General features: G+C 39.8%; 1 protein-coding gene across 1 annotated transcript in view; it reads right to left on the bottom strand.

Moving 5' to 3' along the window:
* Positions 1-25,343, bottom strand: part of LOC125717163 (xenotropic and polytropic retrovirus receptor 1 homolog) — a 72,317-nt gene that overhangs the window by 14,577 nt on the left and 32,397 nt on the right. Inside the window, exons 3-11 of the mRNA XM_048990150.1 lie at positions 21,632-21,733; positions 9,194-9,414; positions 8,960-9,109; positions 8,763-8,846; positions 7,591-7,672; positions 7,068-7,255; positions 6,744-6,923; positions 1,708-1,876; positions 1,111-1,302 (exon numbers count right to left, since the gene is read on the bottom strand). Coding sequence (XP_048846107.1) covers positions 1,111-1,302; positions 1,708-1,876; positions 6,744-6,923; positions 7,068-7,255; positions 7,591-7,672; positions 8,763-8,846; positions 8,960-9,109; positions 9,194-9,414; positions 21,632-21,733 — 1,368 coding nt within the window. The remainder of the gene's footprint in view (positions 1-1,110; positions 1,303-1,707; positions 1,877-6,743; positions 6,924-7,067; positions 7,256-7,590; positions 7,673-8,762; positions 8,847-8,959; positions 9,110-9,193; positions 9,415-21,631; positions 21,734-25,343) is intronic.

The following is a 25,343-nucleotide window of genomic DNA, read 5'->3' as shown; positions in this document are numbered from 1 at the left end:
AACTATACCACAGGTTCAAGTGCAATCCAAGTCTAGCATGCTAAACAGACCTACTAACAAACTTTGTATTTTACAGGAAGCAAACTGAGTCAAGAAAAGACTTTGGACAAGACAGGACTTTGAAAGAGCTAACAAGTTCATTTATACGGTATTTATTATTTGTGATATGGATATGGCTCTGTTTGTATATTTGATATTGTTATGTATCCTGCATTTACAATTAGGGGGCAGAATGTTAGAATCATAGATAATATTTTCAGTTCATATGACACTTATGCAATATTCAATAATTTTATATTTGTCTTATTTTTGTACATTTAATATAGAATATTTAATTTAAGTTATAACAATATCTGTTTCAATTAGCAATAATGTGTAAATCAAGACCCCTATGTTGATAGTTTTGGTATGACCCCTTTTATGTCTAAAAAGGACCCATAGTCATGTACAGTTTGTAAAGAAATGAGTTGGATGGAAGGATTTTTAGAAGTGTAGAGCAAAAGTTTTTACCGTGCTAATAGATATTGTGAATCTTTTTTACTTTAAGAAAATCCTGTAAAGTATATTTTACTTACGTTTATAGATTTTTTTATTGCATTCTACCTCTTTGTATGTATCCATTAGTTAACTCAAACGCTTTATCTTAATGTTTTTGATTTATCATCTTAACTAGATAAAGTGGTAAAACTATCTTTTTTTGTTAACACTATGCAGTGATGCTTCAATTTTGGGGTGATCCGTCTCAAAATGTAATCAGTTTTAGTTCCTCACCCACACAATGCCTTTGCAAAGTTTGAAAAGGATCTGTCACATGTTATCGTCTTACATACCAAAGTGTCTTAAGCGGCAGACAGGTCTTAAAGTTCAGGGAATACAACAATCTGACCAGACGGCAGGAAACTGCACTTATTAAAGTTTAGTAACTTATTAAAGTTATTAAACAGGCTTAGCAGAGGGGAAAAAACAAAATATATACATATATCAAATAGTGTGCTAATAATTTATTATTATTTCCTAACAGTCATACACTAAAATAATGAGGTGCTTCAAGATCAGGTCAGTCCTCATTGGCACGCTGGCCTGGATCTTCATGCTGCATTTCATTCTTACCTTTGTGGGTTTGGTAGAGTGCGGCAAAAGTCACCACAAAGAAGGTGGTGGAGTATTTTCCCGCATTGACAAGGTGGGGGAAAGCCCGTTTGGTGTCACGGTAACGCCGCAGGCATTGTACAAAGCGGATCCAGGCTGGCAGACATTGGATCACAGCGCGGACACCATACGAATACGTGTTACATGTGTCACCTGCAGGAAAATGAAGACCATTAAAAAATGATCAAAAAGCATATTTAAGTAAATCAAAATGCTTTATTTTTCAAAAACTGATGCACTATTAGCATATTCAAAGATAGCTCCTGTAGCTCAATAAGTAGAACATTGCGCTAATAATGCATTGGTCATGGATTCAAATCCCAGGAAGCACACAAATTGCAACAGATTTTGTAAGGTGTAAAGGAGATTTTGTGAATGGCAAGCCATGACATTTTAGGATGATATAGTGAAAAGTCTGTTGCCTGGAATAAACAATGTGATATGCATTGCCCTTTGTCAGTTTTTTTTAATGGCACATTGCACTTTAGTAGACAGATGAGATTTCAAACAGCTCTGTGGCTCAAAAGAGAAGGACTTTCAGGCTGAAGAATACCAAACCTGGTTTGGAAGAAAGCAGGCCCTCTGGTGCTGTCCAGTCAAGCTCAAAGCTATAGAAGCACACCAGATACTCCAGGTCCATCAGAAGTACCACCAAAGAGTTCAGTTGGTCAGCCAACCAGAAGTCTGCAAATTCTACCTTGTGGAAGGGTGCTGTGAAGACACGGAACTGAGCCAGAGAGAAGAGGGAAGAAAGCAAGCTTTTGGCTATGGTCCATTCTCACAAGTCAACAAGAAAACAGTAGTCATACAGAAACAACACAAATATTGTTCGGAATGCTGCAAGAAAGACAACTCATTAACTGTACATGGTACAGAGTGTGTAGAAGCAACAGTTTTTATATGGTCAGAAGGATTAGGATCAGGAGGACTTTTCAACAGCAAAGCAGTGCAAGGTACAGTTACTATACAGCAAATAACTTTGTTTTTAAATGTTAACTACAAATATATACATATGGGCTTTTAGGTAATGATTACCACAAGTATTGAGTTTACACATTTTGAGCTAGTACTCATAATGCCATGAGCTGTATTTAATATTTTGCTAACCTACTACACAAATTAGAGTGTAACTAAAGTAATAAATATACAAGTTTTTAACTTACTAACTGTCCAAGCTGTGAATTTCAAATGAGGAGGACCAAGGGGTTTTACTGTATGGTAAGAATAAAGCCATCTGGAAAGCATGGGTAATATGGAAAATATAAGTCTGTCAACAAGGCTATATTCTAACTGCCAAATGTTGCTTGTTAGACTCGACCCAGGTCATCACTAATGTAACCTCTTTTCTGTTCTCATGGAGGAAAATACTGACAGAGGTAAATACATTGTGCACAATTATTAGGCAAGTGAGAATTTTTAGCATATCATCATTTTTATGTATACACTTCAACTCCAAGCTGTATAATCTTGAATGCTTATTGGAGTTAAACATATCAGGTGATGTGTATTTGTGTAATGAAGGAGGGTATGGCCTAAGGTGATCAACACCCGATATCAAGGCGTGCATAATTATTAGGCAGCTTGTTTTCCTCAGGCAAAAAAGAGATTTGACTTAATGAAAAGTCTTTCAGAGGGATGCAGCACTCTTGAAATTGCTAAGATATTGGGGCATGATCACAGAACCATCAAACGTTTTGTTGCAATAATCAAAAGAAACGTTTTGAGACAAACAAAAAAACACAAACACAAATTAACTGCAAAGACCTAAGAATAATCAAATGTGAAGTTATCAGAAACCCACTGTCCAGCAGTGCTATTATATTTCAGAACTGCAACCTACCTGGAGAGCCCAGAAGTACAAGGTGTTGGCCAAGCTAAGGGAGGCTGAAACCCGACCACCACTGAACAAGACACATAAGTTGAAACGTTAAGACTGGGCCAATAAATATCTGAAGACCCAATTTCTCAAAGGTTTTATTGATTGATGAGATGAGAGTGACCAGATGGATGGGCCTGTGGCTGGATCAGTAAAAGAGCTCCAGGTCGACTCAGATGCCAGCAAGGTGGAGGTGGGGTGCTGGTATGGGCTGGTATTATTAAAGATGAGCTAGCTGGACCTTTTGGGGGTGAACATAGACTCAAAATCAACTCCCTAACCTACTGCCAGTTTTAGAAGACATTTTCTTCAAACAATGGTACAGGAAAAAGTCTTCATCCTTAAAGAAGACCATGATTTTTATACAGGACAATGCTCCATCGCATGCATCGAAGTACTCCACTGCGTGGCTAGCCAGTGAAGGCCTTAAAGATGAAAGAATAATGACATGGCCCCCTTCCTCACCTGAGCTAAAACCTATTGAGAACTTGTGGGCCCTTCTTAAATGGGAGATTTACAGGGAAGGAAAACAGTACATAAGAACATAAGAACTACACAAACGAGAGGAGGCCATTCGGCCCATCAAGCTCGCTTGGGGAGAAATAAACTAATAGCTCAGAGTCGTTAAAATCTTATCTAGCTCTGATTTAAAGGAACCCAAGGATTCAGCTTGCACTACATTATCAGGAAGGCTATTCCATACTCTGACTACACGCTGTGTAAAGAAGTGCTTCCTTAAATCCAGCTTGAAATGTTCTCCCGCTAATTTCCACCTATGGCCACGAGTTCGTGTATTTAAACTAATGCTGAAGTAACTATTTGGTTGAACAGCATCCAAACCTGTTAGAATCTTATATACCTGGATCATGTCCCCCCTCAGTCTCCTTTGCTTGAGACTGAACAGATTTAGCTCAAGTAACCGTTCCTCGTATGACATTCCTCTAAGACCAGGAATCATTTTTGTGGCCCTACGCTGCACCTTTTCTAATGCCACAATGTCCTTTTTAAGATATGGTGACCAAACCTGCACACAATATTCTAGGTGAGGTCTCACCAAGGAATTGTATAATCTTAGCAGTACAGCTCTCTGAACAGTGTCTGGGAGCCTGCGGTTGCTGCTGCACAAAAAGTTGATCGTTAACAGATACAGAAACAGACATTCCATGAATGGAAGGCTTATGGCTGAAATTGAAAAGAAGGGTGGCTATATTGGTCACTGATTTTGAATTTTTAATTTTTTTTTACAAATGTTTGTAAATTTTGAGTTGTTTGTATATTATTCTGACTTTAACAGATGAGATGGGAAAATTTTCCTTTAGTTGCCTCATAATTATGCACATATATGTATTCCCCTGACAATGTTCAAACTCACATTTCCTTTGTGAAATTCAATTTTCTGGTTTATTGACATGTTGGATTAACTGATTGCATGGAATATGTTCCATATTAAAATAAATCCTTAAAAATGCAACTTGCCTAATAATTGTGCACACAGTGTACTACAGAGGACCCTCTTACAGTCTAGAAAACAGAATTCTCTGCAAGTAGAAGAATAAGAACTAAAAAAATATATAAAAATACAGTCAAACCTCAGATAACGAGTATTTGTAATAAATTTTAACTTGATAGATGAGCAAGGTCTTGCAATACGAGTATTACGTATACGCATTGTTATAGAGCATCATGTGATCACAACTGAGCCAATGGTGGTTCTCTCTCTCTCTCTGTGGGATTGTGGGTAATCATCCCCCATGCTCAGACTCAGTTGGTGTGCCTCACTCGTATAGTCAAAATTTAGTAGAAAAGCACCACCAGAATAAGGGCGTAGCAGTGCACACGATGAATCTGGTAAACGACAATGCAATGTCCACATTTCCGTGAAATTGAAAAGGAGGCAAAAGCGGCTTGAAAAGGAGCCAGTGAGCCAACAGACAGCAGTTATTCCGTTAATTCCGTAAAGTTATTCTCCTTTCTCTCATCTCCATCATACCTTCCAAGATTGTTTCCAAAGGTAAAGTGCAGGTTAATTTGTTTTATGTATTTGTACTTTATATTTTGTATCAATCATTTTTATATGAATATTTTTCGGTTGTGAAGCGAACAAATTATTTCTAATGGAAAAATTCGCTTTGATATACGAGTGCTTTGGATTACAAGCACGTTTCCAGAACGAATTATGTTTGCAATCCGAGGTTTTACTGTATGCAGAAGTAGGGCTCAGCGATATAGCTAAAAGATTTATCATCATGATCAGTATTAACTGTAATGAAATTGTTTATTTTTAATGACCTACTTTTAGTAAAGACCAGGTGGAAAATGGTTGACTTTAACCTCTTTATTTTGAATTTAACCAGCTTACTATGAATTTAATCACTTTACTTATCAAGGCACACAGGTAATTTTAATGTTAACACTAGAAGGAGATAAAATGAGTATGTTGTACTCTTGGCTGGGATAGATTTCCTGCACAATTTACACACAGACATGTTCTATTAGCAATCAGACTTTAAAAATAAACTGACATACTGGCAAGCTGACCTATCCTTTTTATCAACAATCCTCACCATATTCACTCATTGTCTTACTCCACGCTGTTTCGGTTGTGTCACATGTCACTGGTGCAACTGAACAAACACCTATTAAATGACTGGCTGTTTGCATGTTTCTTGTAGCACACTACATTATCAAGGGATATAATGCATTCTTTATGAACCAGGGAAGGAGCACGCTTGAGGTTTGTTTGTGCAAGCAAAATTTCATTTTGTGCTTTCCTGGTGGTTTGCATTTAATGCATTCAAACTATCAAACATTCTAGTAAACAATTTTGTTTTTACTATTGAAGTGTGTATTTTTGAATCGCTCAAGCCTATGTAGAAGCAGCAAAAGATACACAGCTCTGGAAAAAAATGAGACCACTCTATCTATCTTTTAAGAAGCTGCATTGTTCAACCCTGGTTTAATCCTGGTTCTGCTGGCAGAAGGTTACACTGCTGGCAGGGTGCTTCTAGGCTCAAAATTTCCAAGACCGCAGTACACAACAACAGTGCCTCATGAATTGAAGGATGACATCAAGTAACCTTCAAAAATAAAGTGGTGTACTGCTTGGACAGTTCATATCAGACTTTTAGAAGCAGGGCTGAAGACCTATAAAGCAAGAAGCCCTTTATTAATGAGAAACAAAGAAGTGCCAGGTTGGAGTTTACAATATATGTAAATGTATATTTTACACAGGAGAGAGAGGTAAGGAGCAGGCAGTGATTACAGTGCGTTGCTGCACCCACCACATGACAAACAACCTCATGGATGAGAACCTGAGTGTACCCACTGGGTGATACCTCAGCACTACACTAGTCTGAATAGACCACCAAGAGTGTTTTTTCCAATGACTGGAGTGCCAATCATGCACTTACATAGAAGCATACCCATAAATTGAAAAATTAGTGAAACTAATAATGTTACTGTGGTCTCTCAACATTTTCCAGAGCTGCAGAAGTAGATGTAGACAAAGGACTCTACAGGATGACAATAATTCACAGTAGAAGAAAAAGAAAATTCTTTACTCCTAATTTAACTGTGGAAATTTTTTCAATAAGCAACCAAAAAGAAAACAATGCATTAAAATAAAATCATAAAAGTAAAATGGTACAAAGAACTTTGTATAATGCTAATGATACTATTAGTGATAAAAAAAACTTTTGATGTAAGACCATAGCCTCACCAGCAGTTTGAGCAGCCAGAAACGGGACTTGTAGTAGCAGGTTTTGAAGGGATTGATGAGGAACAAGAGCATGAAGCCATAAAGGATGAGTGGATTGACTTGCATGGGGATTAAGATGGACTTTGAGTTGAGGCAGGCGAGGATACTGAGACACCACAACACCCCAAGGAAGCCTGCAATCTTTAAGGGAGAAAAACTTAGAAAAAATTATACAATATCAGCAACAGTCACAACACAACAGTCTCCAGTAAACATGTGACTCCACAGACGCCAAACCACCCCACACTCTGGCCATCTTTCTGCATCACTGCACTGTACTCTCACCTCAAAAAGGTGCTGATGGGACAGGTTATTACGAGGGTTCAGCTCAAATATCAGTACGTGATTAACCCCAGCTTGTCGCCATCCGTAGGTGTTGATGCCCAGGAGGAAGAGAAACTGGACGAGCAGAAATCCGCCCCGATAGATACGCACCAGCGGCCACACATTCCCATCTCCTATTAACATGGTACCTGTGAACAAAATAGATTACCAATATTATTGTCAAAAATTAACAGACAAAATCATAATCAATATAATCAATCGCAAAATTTAAGTAGTCTATTATTGTGGCTTTCATGGGACATGAAGATAATTAAAAACGACCCCTGCTGACATCGTGAAGCTCGGATTTAGCCTCAACAAAACAGAATTGCCCAGATTTGATAGACTGTATTTATTCAGTTTATTCATTCACAATATTGTACTGGAAAATTACTCATTTTATGTTCCACAAATGAACTGTATAGTATACAGAATCCACCACGTGACCTTTTTGACAATGAAAGGTTACAGTTGTCTGGATTACCAAGGATAATGAAGGCCACTGTGAGAACGAAAAACGCTCCGCAGAACAGGCCGACCCGGAACGTGGTCCAAGCTGGTGCTGGCTGCAAAGGCAGAACAACCAGAGTCATAAAAAACCTTTAAAAAATAAAAAAAAATTAAAAAGAAATTAAAAAAATTACAAATCTGACTAAACAAACAGTGATGAAACAATGCGAGAGCATGTCTTACACACCAATGACTGTGATCGATGCCACCCATCTCATTTTTAATGCTGAACATTTACTTTTTTATATTTATTTCCTGAACAATATTCTGTTTCTCTGTGTGTACTTCTTATATTTGTCTGCATTCTTTATTTGCCTACGCTGTGTGTTCTCTTCGCACTGTGCCTTCACACTTTGCCTATATGTTTGTGTCTGTGTGCTTTATGCACCTCACTGCTGTAAGCAAGAGAATTTCCCCGTGGGATCAAAAAAGTCCTTGTTAAGCTATATTTGGTAAAAAAAAAAAAAAAAAAAAACATGATGAAGAATCTTCCACCTTGTTATTGTTATCTTCATAAATGTAGACGTTTAAGTCATAATGAAAACTTCTGTTTCTTGAGTTGCTATAAGATAAATGCTACTAATAATTGAACTTTATTTCTATACAGCATATCTCTAAACATAACTGCAATAATCCTTGGAATGAAAAAAGAGAGAAGTCTGTCTACATTGTAACACAGAGTTTGACAATAACATGGCCAGAACAACAGGGACAGATCTGACAAACATGTATTAAGTTTGAAAAGGGATTAAGTCAAAAACATTAGGAGAACATATTGACAACAATCTGGATGACTCAGTGTTATTTTCAGCTGGACAGTGACAATGACTCAGGTGGCATCACTGCTGCATTAGAGAGCCGCCACCCGCAGTCAACAGACAAGCGCTTTGTGAATATGGCGGTCTCCACACTACCCGTGTCTGTGGCTCCCTGTGATGAATCGAACATACAGACGAACCATTTTACTGAAAAAAGGGTCACCCGAGTGCATCAGGCTTGGGAATATCATCCTCAGTCCTTATTACAATAACTCTCTTCTTCATCTCTGATAGTACCGTTTCTGAAAAAAATGCCCTTTAACTTTCGAGCAGAGTTCTACTTAAAAAAAACAGGAAGAATTAAAACAGAGTGCTGATGAGAACATACCTGTGCTGCACCAAGTGGAGGAACCCTCAGCCTCTTCATGGCCTTCTGCCGATCTCCCCCCTCCAATTCTGTTGTCACCAAGGTCTAAAAACACATACAGGCAATTCAACAGCCAGTAATGTCATATACTGCACAAGGAGGAGTTCAGGTTTGGTAATACCTCAGGCGTGACACTGGCAAGATTAAAAGAGGGGCACCTCAGTCTCGGAGATCAGCTGTGTGATCTTCTTGCAGGTATAGAAGGGCGCCACCTCCACATGGGCCACTCTCCAATCAGCCCCACGAGGAGTCTCCAGGATCTTATCATGTTTCTTCAGAATTTTCCGGAAGCCAGTGAAATTGAGATTCTGAGATGGAAATAAAATAAATCAATAAATAAACTGAATGGAATTATGCATAATGGAAAATGAAGAGATTTGGGTATAGAGCACCTGGTAGTTCTGCAGAAGGATGAGGCTTAGGTAGAACTCGCTGAAGGCCAGCTGGAGGTCCTTGATGTTGCGGTATTTGACGCGTTCCTCATGTGACAGGTGGAACACTGTCTTGTGCCGCCTGCGTAGCCCTGGCACACTGCCCTCTCTCTGAGCATCCAGAGACGACTGCAGCTCATTCTGAAGGGTGGCGAAGCGTCTCTGTGCCTCTGCAAGCTTCTCTGATTGGCAGATTTTGAATAACTTACGTCAACTTACATATGCTGTCTGGAATTTATAAATCAAAAACATAGACAAGTATGGAAGAGATCAAAAACTAAAGTAAATCAGTCTGCTCATTGCCAGCTGCATGAAGGCAGACACTTTTGGTCCAGTGGCAGAGAATTGTACAGAAGCAGGCCGGTTCTGCATTTCTTCACATTAGTCTGGAGGGCAGCCAAAAAGCAGAGAAGGAAACACTTCAACAAAGTATGATGCCTTGAGCAAGGAAGCGGCCTGGGAGCATAGAAACTGAAGCACACAAAATGAACAAAACCCCAAGGCTCCAAAGCAACTTAATACATTAACCAAAACAGTCAAGATCATGGCAATGTAGCTGGAATTTTAAAGGACATCAAATCAGCAACATAAGTACAGTGCCAAGACAAAGTATCTGCCCCCATTCAAGTTCCTTCTCTTAATACCACGTCCATTTGATTGCAGTTGTTGCCGTTAAAGAATTAAGTTTAGTAGGGCAATTACTTTGTCACATAAAACTAGTTGAGTTTTTTTCCTTCAATGAATCCAGTGTATATTTAAGATCTGTGTATTGCGTTGTTCTTTATATTATCTTAAATGTAAAATTTGTTGAGAAACAATTAAGAGTCATGAATAAAAAAAGAAGGAAATACTTGGCCACAGCACTATAAGTATATACGTATGTATGAGGGTTCGACAATGATGATATGGTAAAATATTTCATCATGACATTACAACTCAGATGGACAACTTTAATGCTGCTGTATTCAAGTGCAATAGGTGAAATGTGCAATATGTAGAAACTGTGGGGTATGACTGCTTTATCATGCTGGTCTGTTTGTTCATTTATTGGATTTATTTTGTTTTATTGTTACTAATTTGTCTACTGTGTTGATGTTGTGATACTGGAGAGGATGCACTTTTAAATTTCGTTTTGGTGGAAATATCAATGACAAGATAGCATCTGATCTGATCATTTTTTTTAAATCAGTCGATATTGATAATCACTGTATAATTCCAGTGATTAAGTCTTTACTTCGAGGCTCCATTTTGGTAAAAAATATCTTTTCACCAGTTTACTGTATATATTGGTATCCATATCATTTATGTAAATTAGGAACAATAGTGGTCCTAAAATCGAACCCTGCGGTACCCCACTATGAACGCAAGCCCACTGTGACATTGTGCCTCTTATAACTACTCGCTGTTTCCTATCTGTTAACCAGTTATCAATCCAGGTCGCTACGGTACCTAAAATACCTGTCGCTTTGAGTTTAAGTAGGAGCCTCTTGTGGGGGACAACATCAAAAGCCTTTTGGAAATCTAAGTAGATGACATCATAGGCCTTCTTATCATCAACTTCCTGAGTAGCTTCCTCAAAAAACTCCAACAGATTTGTTAAACAGGATCTACCTCTCCTAAATCCATGCTGGCTATCCCGCAAAATGTTATTGGAGTCCAGGTAATCTACCATTTTCTCTTTGATTATAGCCTCCATAACTTTACCAGTTATACAAGTTAGACTGATTGGCCTATAGTTAGACAAATTACTTCTATCCCCTTTTTTGAAAATGGGCATTATGAAGGCGTGCTTCCAATCAGAAGGTACCACACCTTCAGATAAGGATTTTTGAAACAGTAAAGTTAAGGGTCGGCAAATAATATCCCTCATCTCTTTTAACACTATAGGTAAGATGCCATCAGGGCCCTGTGATTTATTTATTTTGAGCTTAGCTAGGCTTTGCAAAACATCAGCTTCAGTTATATATATATATTAGTTATAGACGATGCTGGATAGGTAATAACTAGTAAATTACTAAGGTCCTCAACAGTGAATACCCGTGCAAAACTATCATTGAACTCAATGTCGTTTGCTATTATAAGACCCTTACTATCCTGCAGATTAGTAATTTCAGGTTTTAGAGCTCTTTTAGAGTTAAAATACTGGAAGAAACTTTTAACGTCATCCTTAGCTTCCAATGCAACCATCCTTTCGACATTTCTTTTAGCTCGTCTAATATCATTTTTTAACTCAGCCTGTAGACTTAGATATTCCTGCTTAATTCTGTCATCATCAGTTATTTCCATTGCTGGAACAAAGCCCTTTTCCTCCTTACTTTATACTTTAAAAGTCATTTTACTCATTCTAATTTTCCACTCAAATTCCCAGATAGGGATATTTGTTATTTTATGTCTTTCTCTATATGATTTCTGCAAGTTTTTATCACAGATTATGGTGTTCTTTCCATTTCCCATTTTCCTTAATATCTCTACTATTGTCATGTAATGCCTCCTGTAATGTTTTATACATATGTGATAAAATCTTGGTTTTAATAGTTCCTTTAATTACTAGGTATAAAGAGGTGTTCTATTTTGGATGGCAACTTGCATAATCTATCCCATTCTTGATGTTTCTGTAGGTAATGTCTCAACTGTAGGTATTTAAAAAAATATTGGTTGGGAGATCATGTTTATGCTGTTCAAATGACAGATAAACTCCTTCAAACAACTCCTGCGACATAATTAGCCTCTTTCTTCCCATTTTCTGAAACCTGCTTCCAATGTAGATGGAGGGAAGTCTATATTATGTGCAATCTTTACTACTCTGGATATTGACATAGGGAGTTTTAATTTCTTTCTCACAACTGACCAAATTTTTTGAGTAGTTTTCACCCATGGATTTTTAATGTTATTTAGGCTCCTAAATCCTTGGTTGAGAATGGGATAGTGTCTAATGGTATATTTGGGCATATTCCATATTACATACTAACCCAAATGGTGTCTTTGTCTTGAGAAAGCCAAGCAGTCATGGATCTAAGCTGAGCTGCCCAGTAATAGTTTCGCAAACTATTACTAAATTGGTAGATCCAGATCCCCATTTTCTTTTGATCATAGGATTATTTAAATTTTAAATCTAGGTTCTGTTGTTATTTTTCTTGGACAACAAGTTATTAATTATTTTAAATATAGAAGTGGGGACTATTAAGGGTAGAGACTGGAACATGAAAAGTAATCTTGGCAGCATGTTCATTTGTATAGTTTCAACTCTTCCTATTAGGGCTAGAGGGAGGATTTCCCATCTTGCAAGGTCCTTTTTTGCCTATTAATTTTCCATAGTTAACATTGAACAACTGTGATGTATTAGAAGTTATAATAATGCCCAAATATTTAAATCCTAGGTTAGATAGGTGGAATTTGAACATTCCAGCTAACTGGGCTGGCCATTGTCCCACCAGCATCATTGCCTCAGACTTTGACTCATTAATCTCATATCCCAAGAGTTCTCCATATACTTTTAGACTTCTTATAAGTGCAGGGACAGATTTAATTGGGTCACTAATATATGTCAAGAGGTCATCTACATATAGTGAGGTCTTATGTTCTATTTTCCCATCATCTTTTATACCCTTAATACTATCATTTTGTCTTATCAAGGCTGTCAGCGGTTATATATATTTATATGCATTATATTTATAGCAAAAAGCAAAGGACTAAGGCAATCTCCCCGTCTGACCCCTCTCTCAAGGTAAAAAAAATGTTTCGTTTTGTGAAAAAAAATTACGTTTACTCAGACTCGTGATTTTGGGTTCAAATATATAACTTTTACCCAATCCACAAATTTTGAGTGGAATCCCATGGCTGGCAAAGTTTTATATAAAAATTGCCAGTTGACCATATCAAATGCTTTCTGTGCATCAAAGCTAATTAACATCGAAGTTTGCATGGTTTTCCTAGTATGTTATAATGTTCAGTGTTCTCCTTATATTATTTACACTTTGTCTATTAGGGATAAAACCTGTCTGATCCAGGTTAATCAATTTAGTTGTTATTTTTTGTATTCTTTTCGCCAGGATATTGGTCAGTATCTTCTGGTTGTTACATAAGAGGCCCTCACATGATGTCCAGTCTTTACCCTCCTTATGAATCACTGATATAATAGCCTCTGCCCATGTAACTGGTGGGTCACTTTTGGACAGTGTGTAGTTAAATACTTTAGTTAGTATTGGAGCTAGGTCTATGAAACCTTTATAGAACTCTCCAGGGAACCCATCTGACCCTGGAGATTTGTTATTGTTTAGTTTTTTATAGCATCCCTTACTTCCATTTCTGTAATATCTGAAATTATTTGAAATGCTTCATCTTCTCATAAAGAGGGCAAATGTAGATTAGCAAGAAAGGCTTTAGATTTATGAGTTATTGTGTTTGATTTAGGTTCCTTATAAAGGTCTCTATAAAACGATGCAAAGGCATCTGCTATCTCCTTTGGATGAGATACTATTTTATTAGTCATGGGATGTAAAATCTTAGGAACCACTCGTGCAGCCTGTGTTTTTAGAAGTTGAAAGGCCAGCAAGCGACTTGCTCTGTTGCTCATCTCATAGTATTTCTGCTTAGTGACTCTTAAAGTTCCTTCAGCTTTATATGTGAGTGCCTTATCTAAAGCATTCCTGGCTTTCTTTAATTCCTGCAAAAATTCAAATAAAATTTATGTTTCATTTCCAATTCTTTTATTTTACTTTCTATCTTCAATAGTTCTTCAACACGTGCTCTGCTTAGCCTAGAGGCAATTTGAATGATTTTCCCGCTCATAACTGCCTTAGCTCCGTCCCAGAGGATTGATGGGGTAACTACCCCATCATCATTTATTTCAAAGTATTCTTTCAAGTTCTGTTTTAAGTCTTTAATTAATGATATATCATTCAGTAATGAGACATTAAGTTTCCAATATCTAAAATATTTTTATTTATCTAAATCTATATTCATTATGACGGGGGTATGATCACTTAGTGTTATCAATTCAATATGGCAGTCAGTTATTTTATATAGATGTTGTTGGGAGATACAAAAGAAATCAATAACTGTTATGGGTCGTTGGAAAAGAAACTAAAGTCTTTTACTTTGGGATTTTTAGCTCTCCATGGGTCAACAAGTCCCAATTCCGAAATCGTGTCATTGAGTATTTTTGTTTTTTTTTTTGTTCCCGGCCCTCTTTCTGCCCGTAATCTATCTGATCTTCCGTCCTGCACGCATTGAAATCTCCACCCATTATAATCATCATGCCTCTGCCTTTCTCAGCAATTATGTTTGCTATTTTTTTTTTTTTTTTAATTCTGATCATTTTCATTTGGGATATACACATTCAAGATAGAAATTTCTACCTCTCCTATTGTTTCTACTATCATGACAAATCTCCCTAATTTATCTTCAATCATTTTGTTTCTAAACAAAAAGTCAATGCCCTGTTCATTAAAATGGCTAGTCCCCGGTTTTTTCCCAAATGAGTCACTATATATTTGGTTCACCCATTCTCTTCTTAATTTTTTTAATGTTCATCTTCTGACAGATGAGTCTCTTGCAATAAAGCTATTGAACATTTCAATTTCTTTAACTGATACAGTATTTTTCTTCATTTAATAGGACTGTTTAGTCCATGGATATTATAGGTAGCTATAGTCAAACTATTCATGTATATATATGGTATGATAGTTGCAATCATCTTTCAAGCCACCTGCCCATCCAAACCACACATTTGACAATTCGTACCTGTAAAGTATCTGATATACCAGATTTGACTGCACAACTATTAACAACATATCAATCAACACCAGGCACAACAGGAAAAACAAAGAACATACCATCCTGTAAGAATGAAAAATGACTTCCGCACATGAAACTACCTGAACTAACCTACAACTAATATCTATAAAGACGGAGAGTTGTGACGATAATCTCTAAGTGCTACTGCAACTATTTAACAGCGGGTACGCTGTAGTAAGAGTTGCCTTTATGCTGTGTAAAAATAATAAATAAAGCAATACATTTTTGATTCACACGCCGTGCTATTTAACCATTTCTTGTCCGTCTACTCACGACTTGGAGTAGTTGTCATTTTTCGCTTTGAACAAAAATCTGCAAGTCCGAATTTGTCATGGTTGACATGCCCGTTCTGTTTGTAGCTGATGCCACGGCGAAAGAATTGTGCAACAGTTCCATCTGAAGTTTCTCCCGATCATCTGCCTTGACATGAATTCCCATCTTCTCAAGGGTGGGAGCCGCTTCTGTCCAGGTTGCAAAGGTCATCACACCAGATTCTAGGTGAATTTTTAGCTGGGCAGGAAACGATGACTGAGCCTTAACGTTTTTCTTTGTTGCTTTATTAACTCCCGTACCTTCTTACGTTTCGCCTGTGTTTCCAATGTATAATCCTGATCAAAGAAGACTTTATGCCCTTGGTATGTCACACCTCATTTTTACCAAGCTTGCTGAAGTATCGTATCCTTTGCTCTGTAATCAGCAAAACTGATAATAATTGACCTTGGAGGTGCCAAATACTTTGGTTTCATAGTTAGTGAGAGATGTGCTCTTTCCATGCACAAATCTAAATCTTCTGGCAAGTCCAGAGAGGTGCGCAGAAAGCTAGTTATGAAATTAATCATGATGTTCTTTTCCTCCCCTTCTTTCACTCCATAAATGCGCAGATTGTTGCATCTCGCTCTGGATTCGAGGTCTTCACAGTTGGCCAATAATTTAACTTCCCTGTGTAATAAGTAGCGAATAGTTCTCTCATGACGAAGTACCTTATCTTCCAAATCGCTCACTCTCTGTTCAACATTCGTTATTTGTTGTTCTAATTTTGTCGTATGCTCGATCACATCAAAAGAGTATGTTCTTTTTGTAATTTGCGTAGTTCTGCTAGCATTGTCGCCATACGGTCCTCTGTGTATGTTTCATCAGTACGCATGACTGCGTTTGTGTGGTCTTGTTTCCCCTCTTTCTTGGTGGCTTTACCTGTCTTTTCAGCATCTTTTTTTTGTGTGTCCATTGCAGTTTATTTAAACAAATTGCACTAACTTACTCCGATTAAGTAAAAATTTGGCTAGTGTTCGGGGGGTTTCTTCGTGGAGCAAAAAGCAAAAAAAAAAAGCTGCTACTCCTATCATGCCGTCACTTGGAAGTCTCAAGATCTAATTTTAATAGATAAATGTAACAAAAATACACACCACTTGAAAATACTAACAGTACGGCTTGTTCCACTACATGCAGTGCATTTGTTGGGCACAGGTTATCCAGTCTCTCCTAAATGACTGGACTTCTGTGATCTGATACACTGATGTGTATGGAACACTATATTACTGAAAATGAAATAAATAAATATAGCTATAAATAAACAAATATGATAATTTAGTGAGTCCTTTTATTTGAAAATAAATATATATTCCATCAATTAATTAAAATGTGCCGTTTTTTTTCAAATAATAAAAATATTTTATATAATTACTTAAATAATGGGAATTATATTTCACAATAAAAGTTCAACTTTTCACATCCATGTATTTCCAAATGGCGATTTTCCACACCAGCTTTTCATTTCATAATGCTACTTTTCATTATAATGGTGCACTCTGTCAATCACTTTCAGGGGAGTGGGACGAGCCTGTGATCTGCAATCCATAATTCGGCCTAGCGGATACAGAAAGTAGTTTGAAAAGTCCAAGGAAACTATGAAGGTTAGTAGTTAGATCCGTAGATTAGCGGAGTAGACAAAGTAAATGCCATGACAAAACTCTTACCCCAATGGATGCCATCTGGGTATAAACAGTGAGAAAGAATACATTTTTACAAGGCATTTCTTCTCTTCTATATACCTCCACGTGGTCAAATTATCATTCTCTCTCTCAACTTTCTAGACGTGATAAAAAATGCCCGTGTTAGGCATGCATTAGCATACTTTGTCAACACGGTACAAATGTATGTATTACGAAGGTCCTTAAGTACTAACATATACCTAGGCTAATACTTTTCTATTCAAGGGCAAAGGAATCAGTCTGTAATGCAGGGATCACCAACCGCTGGCTTCATCTCAGTCGCCCGCAGACTTGCTAAAAATAGCAAGTTGCCCCTGTGGTTCGCCAAAAATATAAATATACATGTATTTTTAATGCTGCGCCTTATGTAAATTCTAGTGAAAGTTTCACACATGAAAATTTTATGGTGGTAATCAAAATTAAAAATATACATACAAAAACAATGCATTTGTATGTTTCGTTGTCACCTGCGCATGACACTGAACCCCGCTTTTGCTAATGCATCCATGATTACTAAAAAGTATCGCTGAGAAAATAAAGAAAATATATTTTTAACAAAGACTGGGAAGAAGAGTTATTTTTTACATCAATATGAGATAATTGTGCATGTCTCATTTGTGGAGCCACGGCGGCGATTTCAAAGCGGCACAATGTGGAAAGAGACTATCAAACCACAGCAACTTCCCCCCCAAGAGTGCACTTTGGCAAGTTAAAGGCCGCTTTGACCAAGCAGCAGTCTTTTTTCACAAGGCTTAACAGGGTTTTAGTAAAACACCATGTTACCTGGTCAGTTGATCATCGTTCATTGATTAAGTCAGATTTAAAGTTGGAGTTGACACAATCTCATGTTTTGGGGAAAAACACAGTTGACCTCTGTTTTTTCCATCCATCCATTGTCCAAACCACTTATCCTACTGGGTCGCGGGGGGTCCGGAGCCTATCCTGGAAGCAATGGGCACGAGGCAGGGAACAACCCAGGATGGGAGGCCAGCCCATCGCAGGGCACACTCACACACCATTCACTCACGCATGCACTCCTATGGGCAATTTAGCAACTCCAATTAGCCTCAGCATGATTTTGGACTGTGGGGAGAAACCAGAGTACCCGAAGGAAACCCCACGACGACATGGGGAGAACATGCAAACTCTGCACACATGTGACCCAGGCAGAGACTCGAACCCAGGTCACAGAGGTGTGAGGCAACAGTGCTAACCACTGCACCACCATGCCGCCCCCCTCTGTTTTTTTGTTGAATGAAATTATGACATGTTCATTTGCACAAAATAAATGTCACTGACAATGAAACATAAATATTCTCATTTACAAATAATTGTCAAAAATTTATGAATGCAGTTCATTGCAAAAAATGTGAGTAATATTGTACACTTTTTGGATTAAAAAAATATATATATCTATATATATACACACACACATATACATATATATATACATATATATGTGTGTGTGTGTGTGTTTTGAGCTGGGAGCCCTCGAGCCATCTTAAGGTAACCCGCGGCTTTAAAAAGGTTGGTGACCCCTCCTTTAATGCATTTCATTAGTTGACATATAATATTATTTTGGCTTTTAATCATAACCAGTTAAGTTCAAAATTTGTGAACATTTCAATGAAGGGGTTCATTGATATGCTGAATTATACGTCTGACTTGGATTAAGTAAAGTAAAAGGAGCAAAGTAGTCAGGACCACAGTGGGACTGAATTTCTGACCAAGAATTCAAGAATGGGTCGTGACAGTCCAATATTCCACCAACTTCCCACTAGTTTTTGGTGTTGTAGGGGAAAAGATGTGCTGCTGTTCATGCAGTTTACTACACAATAGCTCATTCTGCACTGACATGCATTCTTACATAAATAATATACTGGATTATAAGAGTTTAGCCAGGAGCGCACAATCAGCTCAGGACTGTAATATACTGAAGACCAAAAGGCTCAGTAATATTGCATGTTACATGGTCTGAAATGCACGTAGCTGCCTGCATGTGCTCTAACGAGGCTATACTTCAGAGTTTGGAAACATATGCAAATTTAAGAACCATCATTGACTGAAGTCCTTGAAGATGGGTATTTTTACATGTGTAGAGGGTAAAAAATGGCATGTTGAGATACATTCTTTCTCACAATTTAGACCTTGACAGCATTCTATTTGTTCGATGTTTCTAGTTCTGACTTTGGTCACTGTGAAGACATTCACGGAACACTTTCTCCAATCACAAGGTTGATCCTGCCCACTCAAAGTGATTGACAGAGCATACCATTATGAAAAATGGCGTTATGAAATAAAAATCTGATTTGGAAATCCATCATTAGGAAATACATCAACGTGAAAAGCTGAACTTTATTGTGAAATTAAATTTGAATTAAGTAATCGTACAAAAAAGTGTTTATTTAAAAATTAAAGGGCAATTACTGAAACATAATAATAATAATAATAATAATAATAATAATAATAATAATAATTGATACTTTCATTGATCCCCATGGGGAAATTGTCTTTTAATGCCTCCCTCAACTGAGTAAAATGTTTACGAAGGGCAGCTACCTGTTGGGATGCTCAGGAAACTGGGGGTTAAGGATTTGTGGATTTTTGTCCACTTCGCACTGCAGTTAATCTGCAGAAAAAATCACAAATGCATACCTATCCATCCATCCATCCATCCATCCATTTTCCAAACCGCTTATCCTATATTGGGTCGCGGGGGGTCCGGAGCCTATCCCGGAAGCAATGGGCACGAGGCAGGGAACAACCCAGGATGAGGAGCCAACCCATCGCAAGGCACACTCACACACCATTCACTCTCACTTGCACACCTACGGGCAATTCAGCAACTCCAATTAGCCTCATCCTTTCCATACCTATCCAAAAATATTTATTTTTATTTCTGTTGTATAAAATCACAAAAAAATGGAACGATTTGTTTACTGGAAACACATTTCCCGTGTATTTGTCAATCACGCAACAATTGTGACTCTGCTATTTATTTGTTGATTCCAAATCGTACCGCAGCTGATGGGTAGAAAAAAATCCACAATATAAGGTGCAGTTATCAGTTCCACCAGCAGGTGATGACATACTGGAAGAAGGCTAAAATAAGAGTTGCTAGTTAAGCTTCGTTAAACTGGCCCCGCAACCATAAGCAAAAATTAAAAATCCAGGATTTTGTTAGTACTACGTTTGTGCTGCTTTGTGCCTCAAAATTTAGGATTTGTGCAGCTTAAATTTTTAAGAAAATAGCAATTGTTTTTCCCAGACGATGTGATGAGCCCCCCTACAACAGCGCACAGACGTGAAACCTGTCTGCTTCTTTAGTGTGCGTTTGTGCCCATTTGTGCTGCAGAAATTATCATTCTCTCTCTCAATTTTTTTAGATAGTTAATACATAGTTAATACATAATCAGATAGTTAATACAGACGCTCCTCTACTTACGAGCGAGATGCGTACTAGGCGGAATTGGCACGCAGAAAAAAAAAACGGGAGCCCAACGAACACAATTTGGACTTACAGTCCTATTCGTTCGTATGTCTGAAAGTTCATATGTTGAAAGTTCGTAAGTGAAGGAGCATCTGTATATAATCATACTTCGCCTGAAAATTGTCACAAAGGCATCAAACATTCATATATGACAAACGTGAGAATAAGCACTATATGGCGATCATGTAATGCCATAAACCAAGAGGTTAAACTCAGAAATAATAACAGCATGAACATTTTTAAACAGCACAAACATCGAACAAAAGATTGACACTGGTTTGGTCCAAATCAGAGACACGGTGGTGATGTTCTCATGTAAACAAAACATTCATATCTCAAAAACTAAAGCAGCACAAATAATTTCAAGAACTTAGACAGCACAAACAATTCAGACCAGTTCTGTACTGAAACATACAGCATATACAGGTGTTAGACAGTAAAACTGAAACACTGGCCAAAGTGGTGTTTGAGGTTTCACATTTATATATGCGCAACCTAGGGGCCAATCTTCACTGATTGCTGCACGTTCCTTTTTAAATTCGCACAAAAAGAGATTCCAGTGAGCCAACAGAAAGCAGCTATTCCATTAGTTATAGCTACAAAATAACCCTCCACATCTCCTCTCTTGTCTTCCTCATACCATCCATGATTCTTTTCAAAGGTAAAGTGCAGGTTAATTTGTTTTTGTATTTTTTCTTTATATTTTGTATTTATCATTTTCATATGAATATTTTTGTGCTGTGGAACGAATCATCCGAGTTTCTGTTATTTCTAAAGGGAAAATTCTTTGATATACGAGTGCTTTGGATTACAACGAAGTATACTCGCAATCCGAGGTTTTACCGTATACTGTATGCCATTTCTGTTTCAGGCAGCACACTGATAATCAAATGGTTCCTTTTGGTCAGCATTACTGTTCTCAATTTCAGTGTAAGTTTGTTGAAGCAGTTTTTCATTACGGTAATAAAAAAACACCTAAATTAAACCCCAGGGAAAGTTACACTAAAATATTCTGGGTGGTTTTGGAGATTACTTGCTTCATACCTGGATTCAATACCTTAATACAACAATAGAGATTGTACACTGTGTGTAACCAGAACTACCTTATGCGGTTGTCATAGTTACCTGAATAGAAAGTGTTGATTTTGGCCAATTCTTTTTCACAAGCTTGGAAAAACTTCTCTTCAAACTTGGCATAGTATCTTTTAACAGTGTCTTCATCTGTGACTGAAGAAAGGGGAACAGAGTTTTTTGGTTAAAAAAAAACCCAATTATGCAACAAATAACGCAAATGCAACAAACTGAAACAACAAACATTCTGATACTACACACACACACAGGTTAGTGTGATAACGCACACCAAGGTTGGTATTTCAAAGAAATAAAGATAAAGGCTGATATCCAGTTAAGCTGTCAGATAAGCTTTCAGCAGTGTTGGTACAAATAATGCAGCTGATTAAAAAACATTTATCACGCAAAATACACTACAGTTGTATGGAGCCCTTTCAGGAAACCAAATCTGATGTTTGCTGCAGATGCTGATAAATATAAAAGCAAAGTGATTTACACATGAGGAGAGTTGGGCGATATCACATCAATATTATTTTGCGCAATAATCACCAAGGCTTCAGATGAAGGGCGAAACATTTGGCCGGACAACAGCTTTTCGGTACTATGGAGACTATGGATGTTTATGTCCACAATTTGGTAAGCAGATTAGTAGTACGGCTAACATATAAATGAGATGCATTTTGTGACAGTTAGTAATCTGTATAAACTTGGCATATCTTTATGTATATTAAATTCGGTTAATGGCGCACACCACATAATACTGTTTTGGTATACTATGGTTTGGTATACTTCAGTGTGAAATGCACTGAAGTGGCGGCTCAGCAGCCTCTTTCAAAAGTGGAGATAAACCAGGTAAAAAAACATTGGTGGTGCGGAGTAGAGCCCTGTGCAGGGCTGTTTTTTAATCCCTAATTCTCAACTTTGAATCGCAAATAAATGTAAACTGAGCATGTGCAAATATCTGCACAGTTATTTAAAAAAACAATAACCAAATCTCCTCTCCTGGAGCCGACACCTTATCGTGGTGGAGGGGTTTGCGTGTTCCAGTGATCTCAAGAGCTATGTTGTCTGGGGCTTTATGCCCCTGGTAGGGTCACCCAAGGCAAACAGGTCCTGGGTGAGTGCGGCTCAGAAGACCCCTTATGAAGAAAAAGACTTTGGATTCACGGATTCCCTTGCCCGGACGCGGGTCACCGGGGCACCCCCCGGAGCCAGGACTGGGGGTGGGGCTCGATGGCGAGCGCCTGGTGGCCAGGCCTACACCCATGGGGCCTGGTCAGGCACAGCCCGAACAAGGCACGTGGGTCCCCCCTCCAATGGGCTCACCACCCATGGGAGGGGCCATAGGGGTCGGGTGCGATGTGATCTGGGCGGCGGCCAAAGGCAGTGACCTTGGTGGTCCGACCCTCGGCTACAGAAGCTAGCTCTAGGGACATGGAATGTCACGTCTCTGATGGGGAAGGAGCCTGAGCTGGTGCGCGAGGTTGTGAAGTTCCGGTTGGATATAGTCGGACTCACCTCGACGCACAGCTTGGGCTCTGGAACCAGTCTCCTTGAGGGGGGTTGGAGAGGCGCCGAGGGGGCGTGGGCATACTTATTGCCCCCAGGCTGGGTGCCTGTACATTGGGGTTTACCGCAGTGGACGAGAGGGTAGCCTCCCTTCGCCTTTGGGTGGGGGGACGGGTTCTGACTGATGTTTGTGCTTATGCGCCAAACGGCAGTTCAGAATATTCACCCTTCTTGGAGTCCTTGGAAGGGGTGTTGGAGAGCGCTCCTCCTGGGGACTCTCTTGTTCTGCAGGGGGACTTCAATGCTCACGTGGGCAATGCCAGTGAGACCTGGAGGGGCGTGATTGGGAGGAACGGCCCCCCCGATCTGAACCTGAGCGGTGTTTTGTTATTGGACTTCTGTGCTCGTCACGGATTATCCATAATGAACACCATGTTCAAGCATAAGGGTGTCCATATGTGCACTTGGCACCAGGACACCCTAGGCCGCAGTTCGATGATTGACTTTGTAGTCGTGTCGTCGGACTTGCGGCCGCATGTCTTGGACACTCGGGTGAAGAGAGGGGCGGAGCTGTCAACCGATCACTACCTGGTGGTGGGTTGGCTCCGCTGGTGGGGGAGGAAGCCGGCCAGGCCTGGCAGGCCCAAGCGTATAGTGAGGGACTGCTGGGGACGTCTGGAGGAATCCCCTGTCAGGGAGAGGTTCAACTCCTACCTCCGGCAGAACTTCTCCCATATCCCGGGGGAGGCAGGGGACATTGAGTCCATTGTGGAGGCGGCTGACCGGAGCTGCGGCCGTCGCGGCGGCAATACCCGAACCCGCTGTTGGACAGCAGTGGTAAGGGATGCCGTCAAGCTGAAGAAGGAGTCCTATCGGGCCTTTTTGGCCTGTGGGACTCCAGACACAGCTGACAGGTACCGGCAGGCCAAGCGGGATGCGGCTTTGGCAGTTGCTGAGGCAAAAACTCAGGTGTGGGAGGAGTTTGGCGAGGCCATGGAGAACGACTTCCGGACGGCTTCGAGGAGATTCTGGTCCACCATCCGGCGGCTCCGGGCGGGAAAGCGGTGCAGCATCAACACTATTTATGGTGGGGATGGTGCGCTGTTGACCTCAACTCGGGACGTTTTGGGTCGGTGGAAGGAATACTTCGAAGACCTCCTCAATCCCACCGACACGCCTTCTGATATGGAAGCAAAGTCTGGGGACTTGGGGGTGGACTCGCCTATTTTTAGGGCGGAGGTCACTGAGATGGTCAAAACGCTCCTCGGTGGCCGGGCCCCGGGGGTGGATGAGATTCGCCTGGAGTTCCTCAAGGCTCTGGATGCTGTGGGGCTGTCCTGGCTGACACGCATCTGCAGCATCGTGTGGACATGGGCAGTGCCTCTGGACTGGCAGACCGGGGTGGTGGTCCCCCTCTTTAAGAAAGGGGACCGGAGGGTGTGCTCCAACTATAGGGGGATCACACTCCTCAGCCTCCCTGGTAAGGTCTATTCGGGGGTCCTGGAGAGGAGGGTCCGCCGGATTGTCGAACCTCGGATTCAGGAGGAGCAGTGTGGTTTTTGCCCTGGCCGTGGAACAGTGGACCAGCTCTATACTCTCAGCAGGGTTTTGGAGGGTTCATGGGAGTTTGCCCGACCAGTCTACATGTGTTTTGTGGACTTGGAGAGGGCATTCGACCGTGTCCCTCGGGGAGTCCTGTGGGAAGTGCTCCGGGAGTATGGGGTACCGGGCTTCCTTTTAAGGGCGGTTTGGTCCCTGTATGACCGGTGCCAGAGCCTGGTCCACATGGGCGGCAATAAGTCGGACTTGTTTCCGGTGAGGGTTGGACTCCGTCAGGGCTGCCCTTTGTCACCGATTCTGTTCATAGCTTTAATGGACAAAATTTCTAGGCGCAGCCAGGGTGTTGAGGGTATCCGGTTCGGTGACCTCAGGATTAGGTCGCTGCTTTTTGCAGATGATGTGGTTCTGTTGGCCTCATCGGAACGTGACCTTCAGCTCTCACTGGAGCAGTTCGCAGCCGAGTGTGAAGCGGCTGGGATGAGAATCAGCACCTCCAAATCCGAGACCATAGTTCTCAGCCGGAAAAGGGTAGAATGCTCTCTCCGGGTTGGGGATGGGGTCCTCCCCCAAGTGGAGGAGTTTAAGTATCTCGGGATCTTGTTCACGAGTGGGGGAACGATGGAACGGGAGGTCAACAGGCGGTTCGGTGCAGCGTCAGCAGTCATGCGGGCGCTGCATCGGTCTGTCATGGTGAAGA

Source organism: Brienomyrus brachyistius, chromosome 21 (assembly GCF_023856365.1).
Source record: "Brienomyrus brachyistius isolate T26 chromosome 21, BBRACH_0.4, whole genome shotgun sequence".
Lineage (NCBI taxonomy): Eukaryota > Metazoa > Chordata > Actinopteri > Osteoglossiformes > Mormyridae > Brienomyrus > Brienomyrus brachyistius.
The sequence above is the reverse complement of the archived record's forward strand: the minus strand, read 5'-3'. Positions and strand labels throughout refer to the sequence as shown.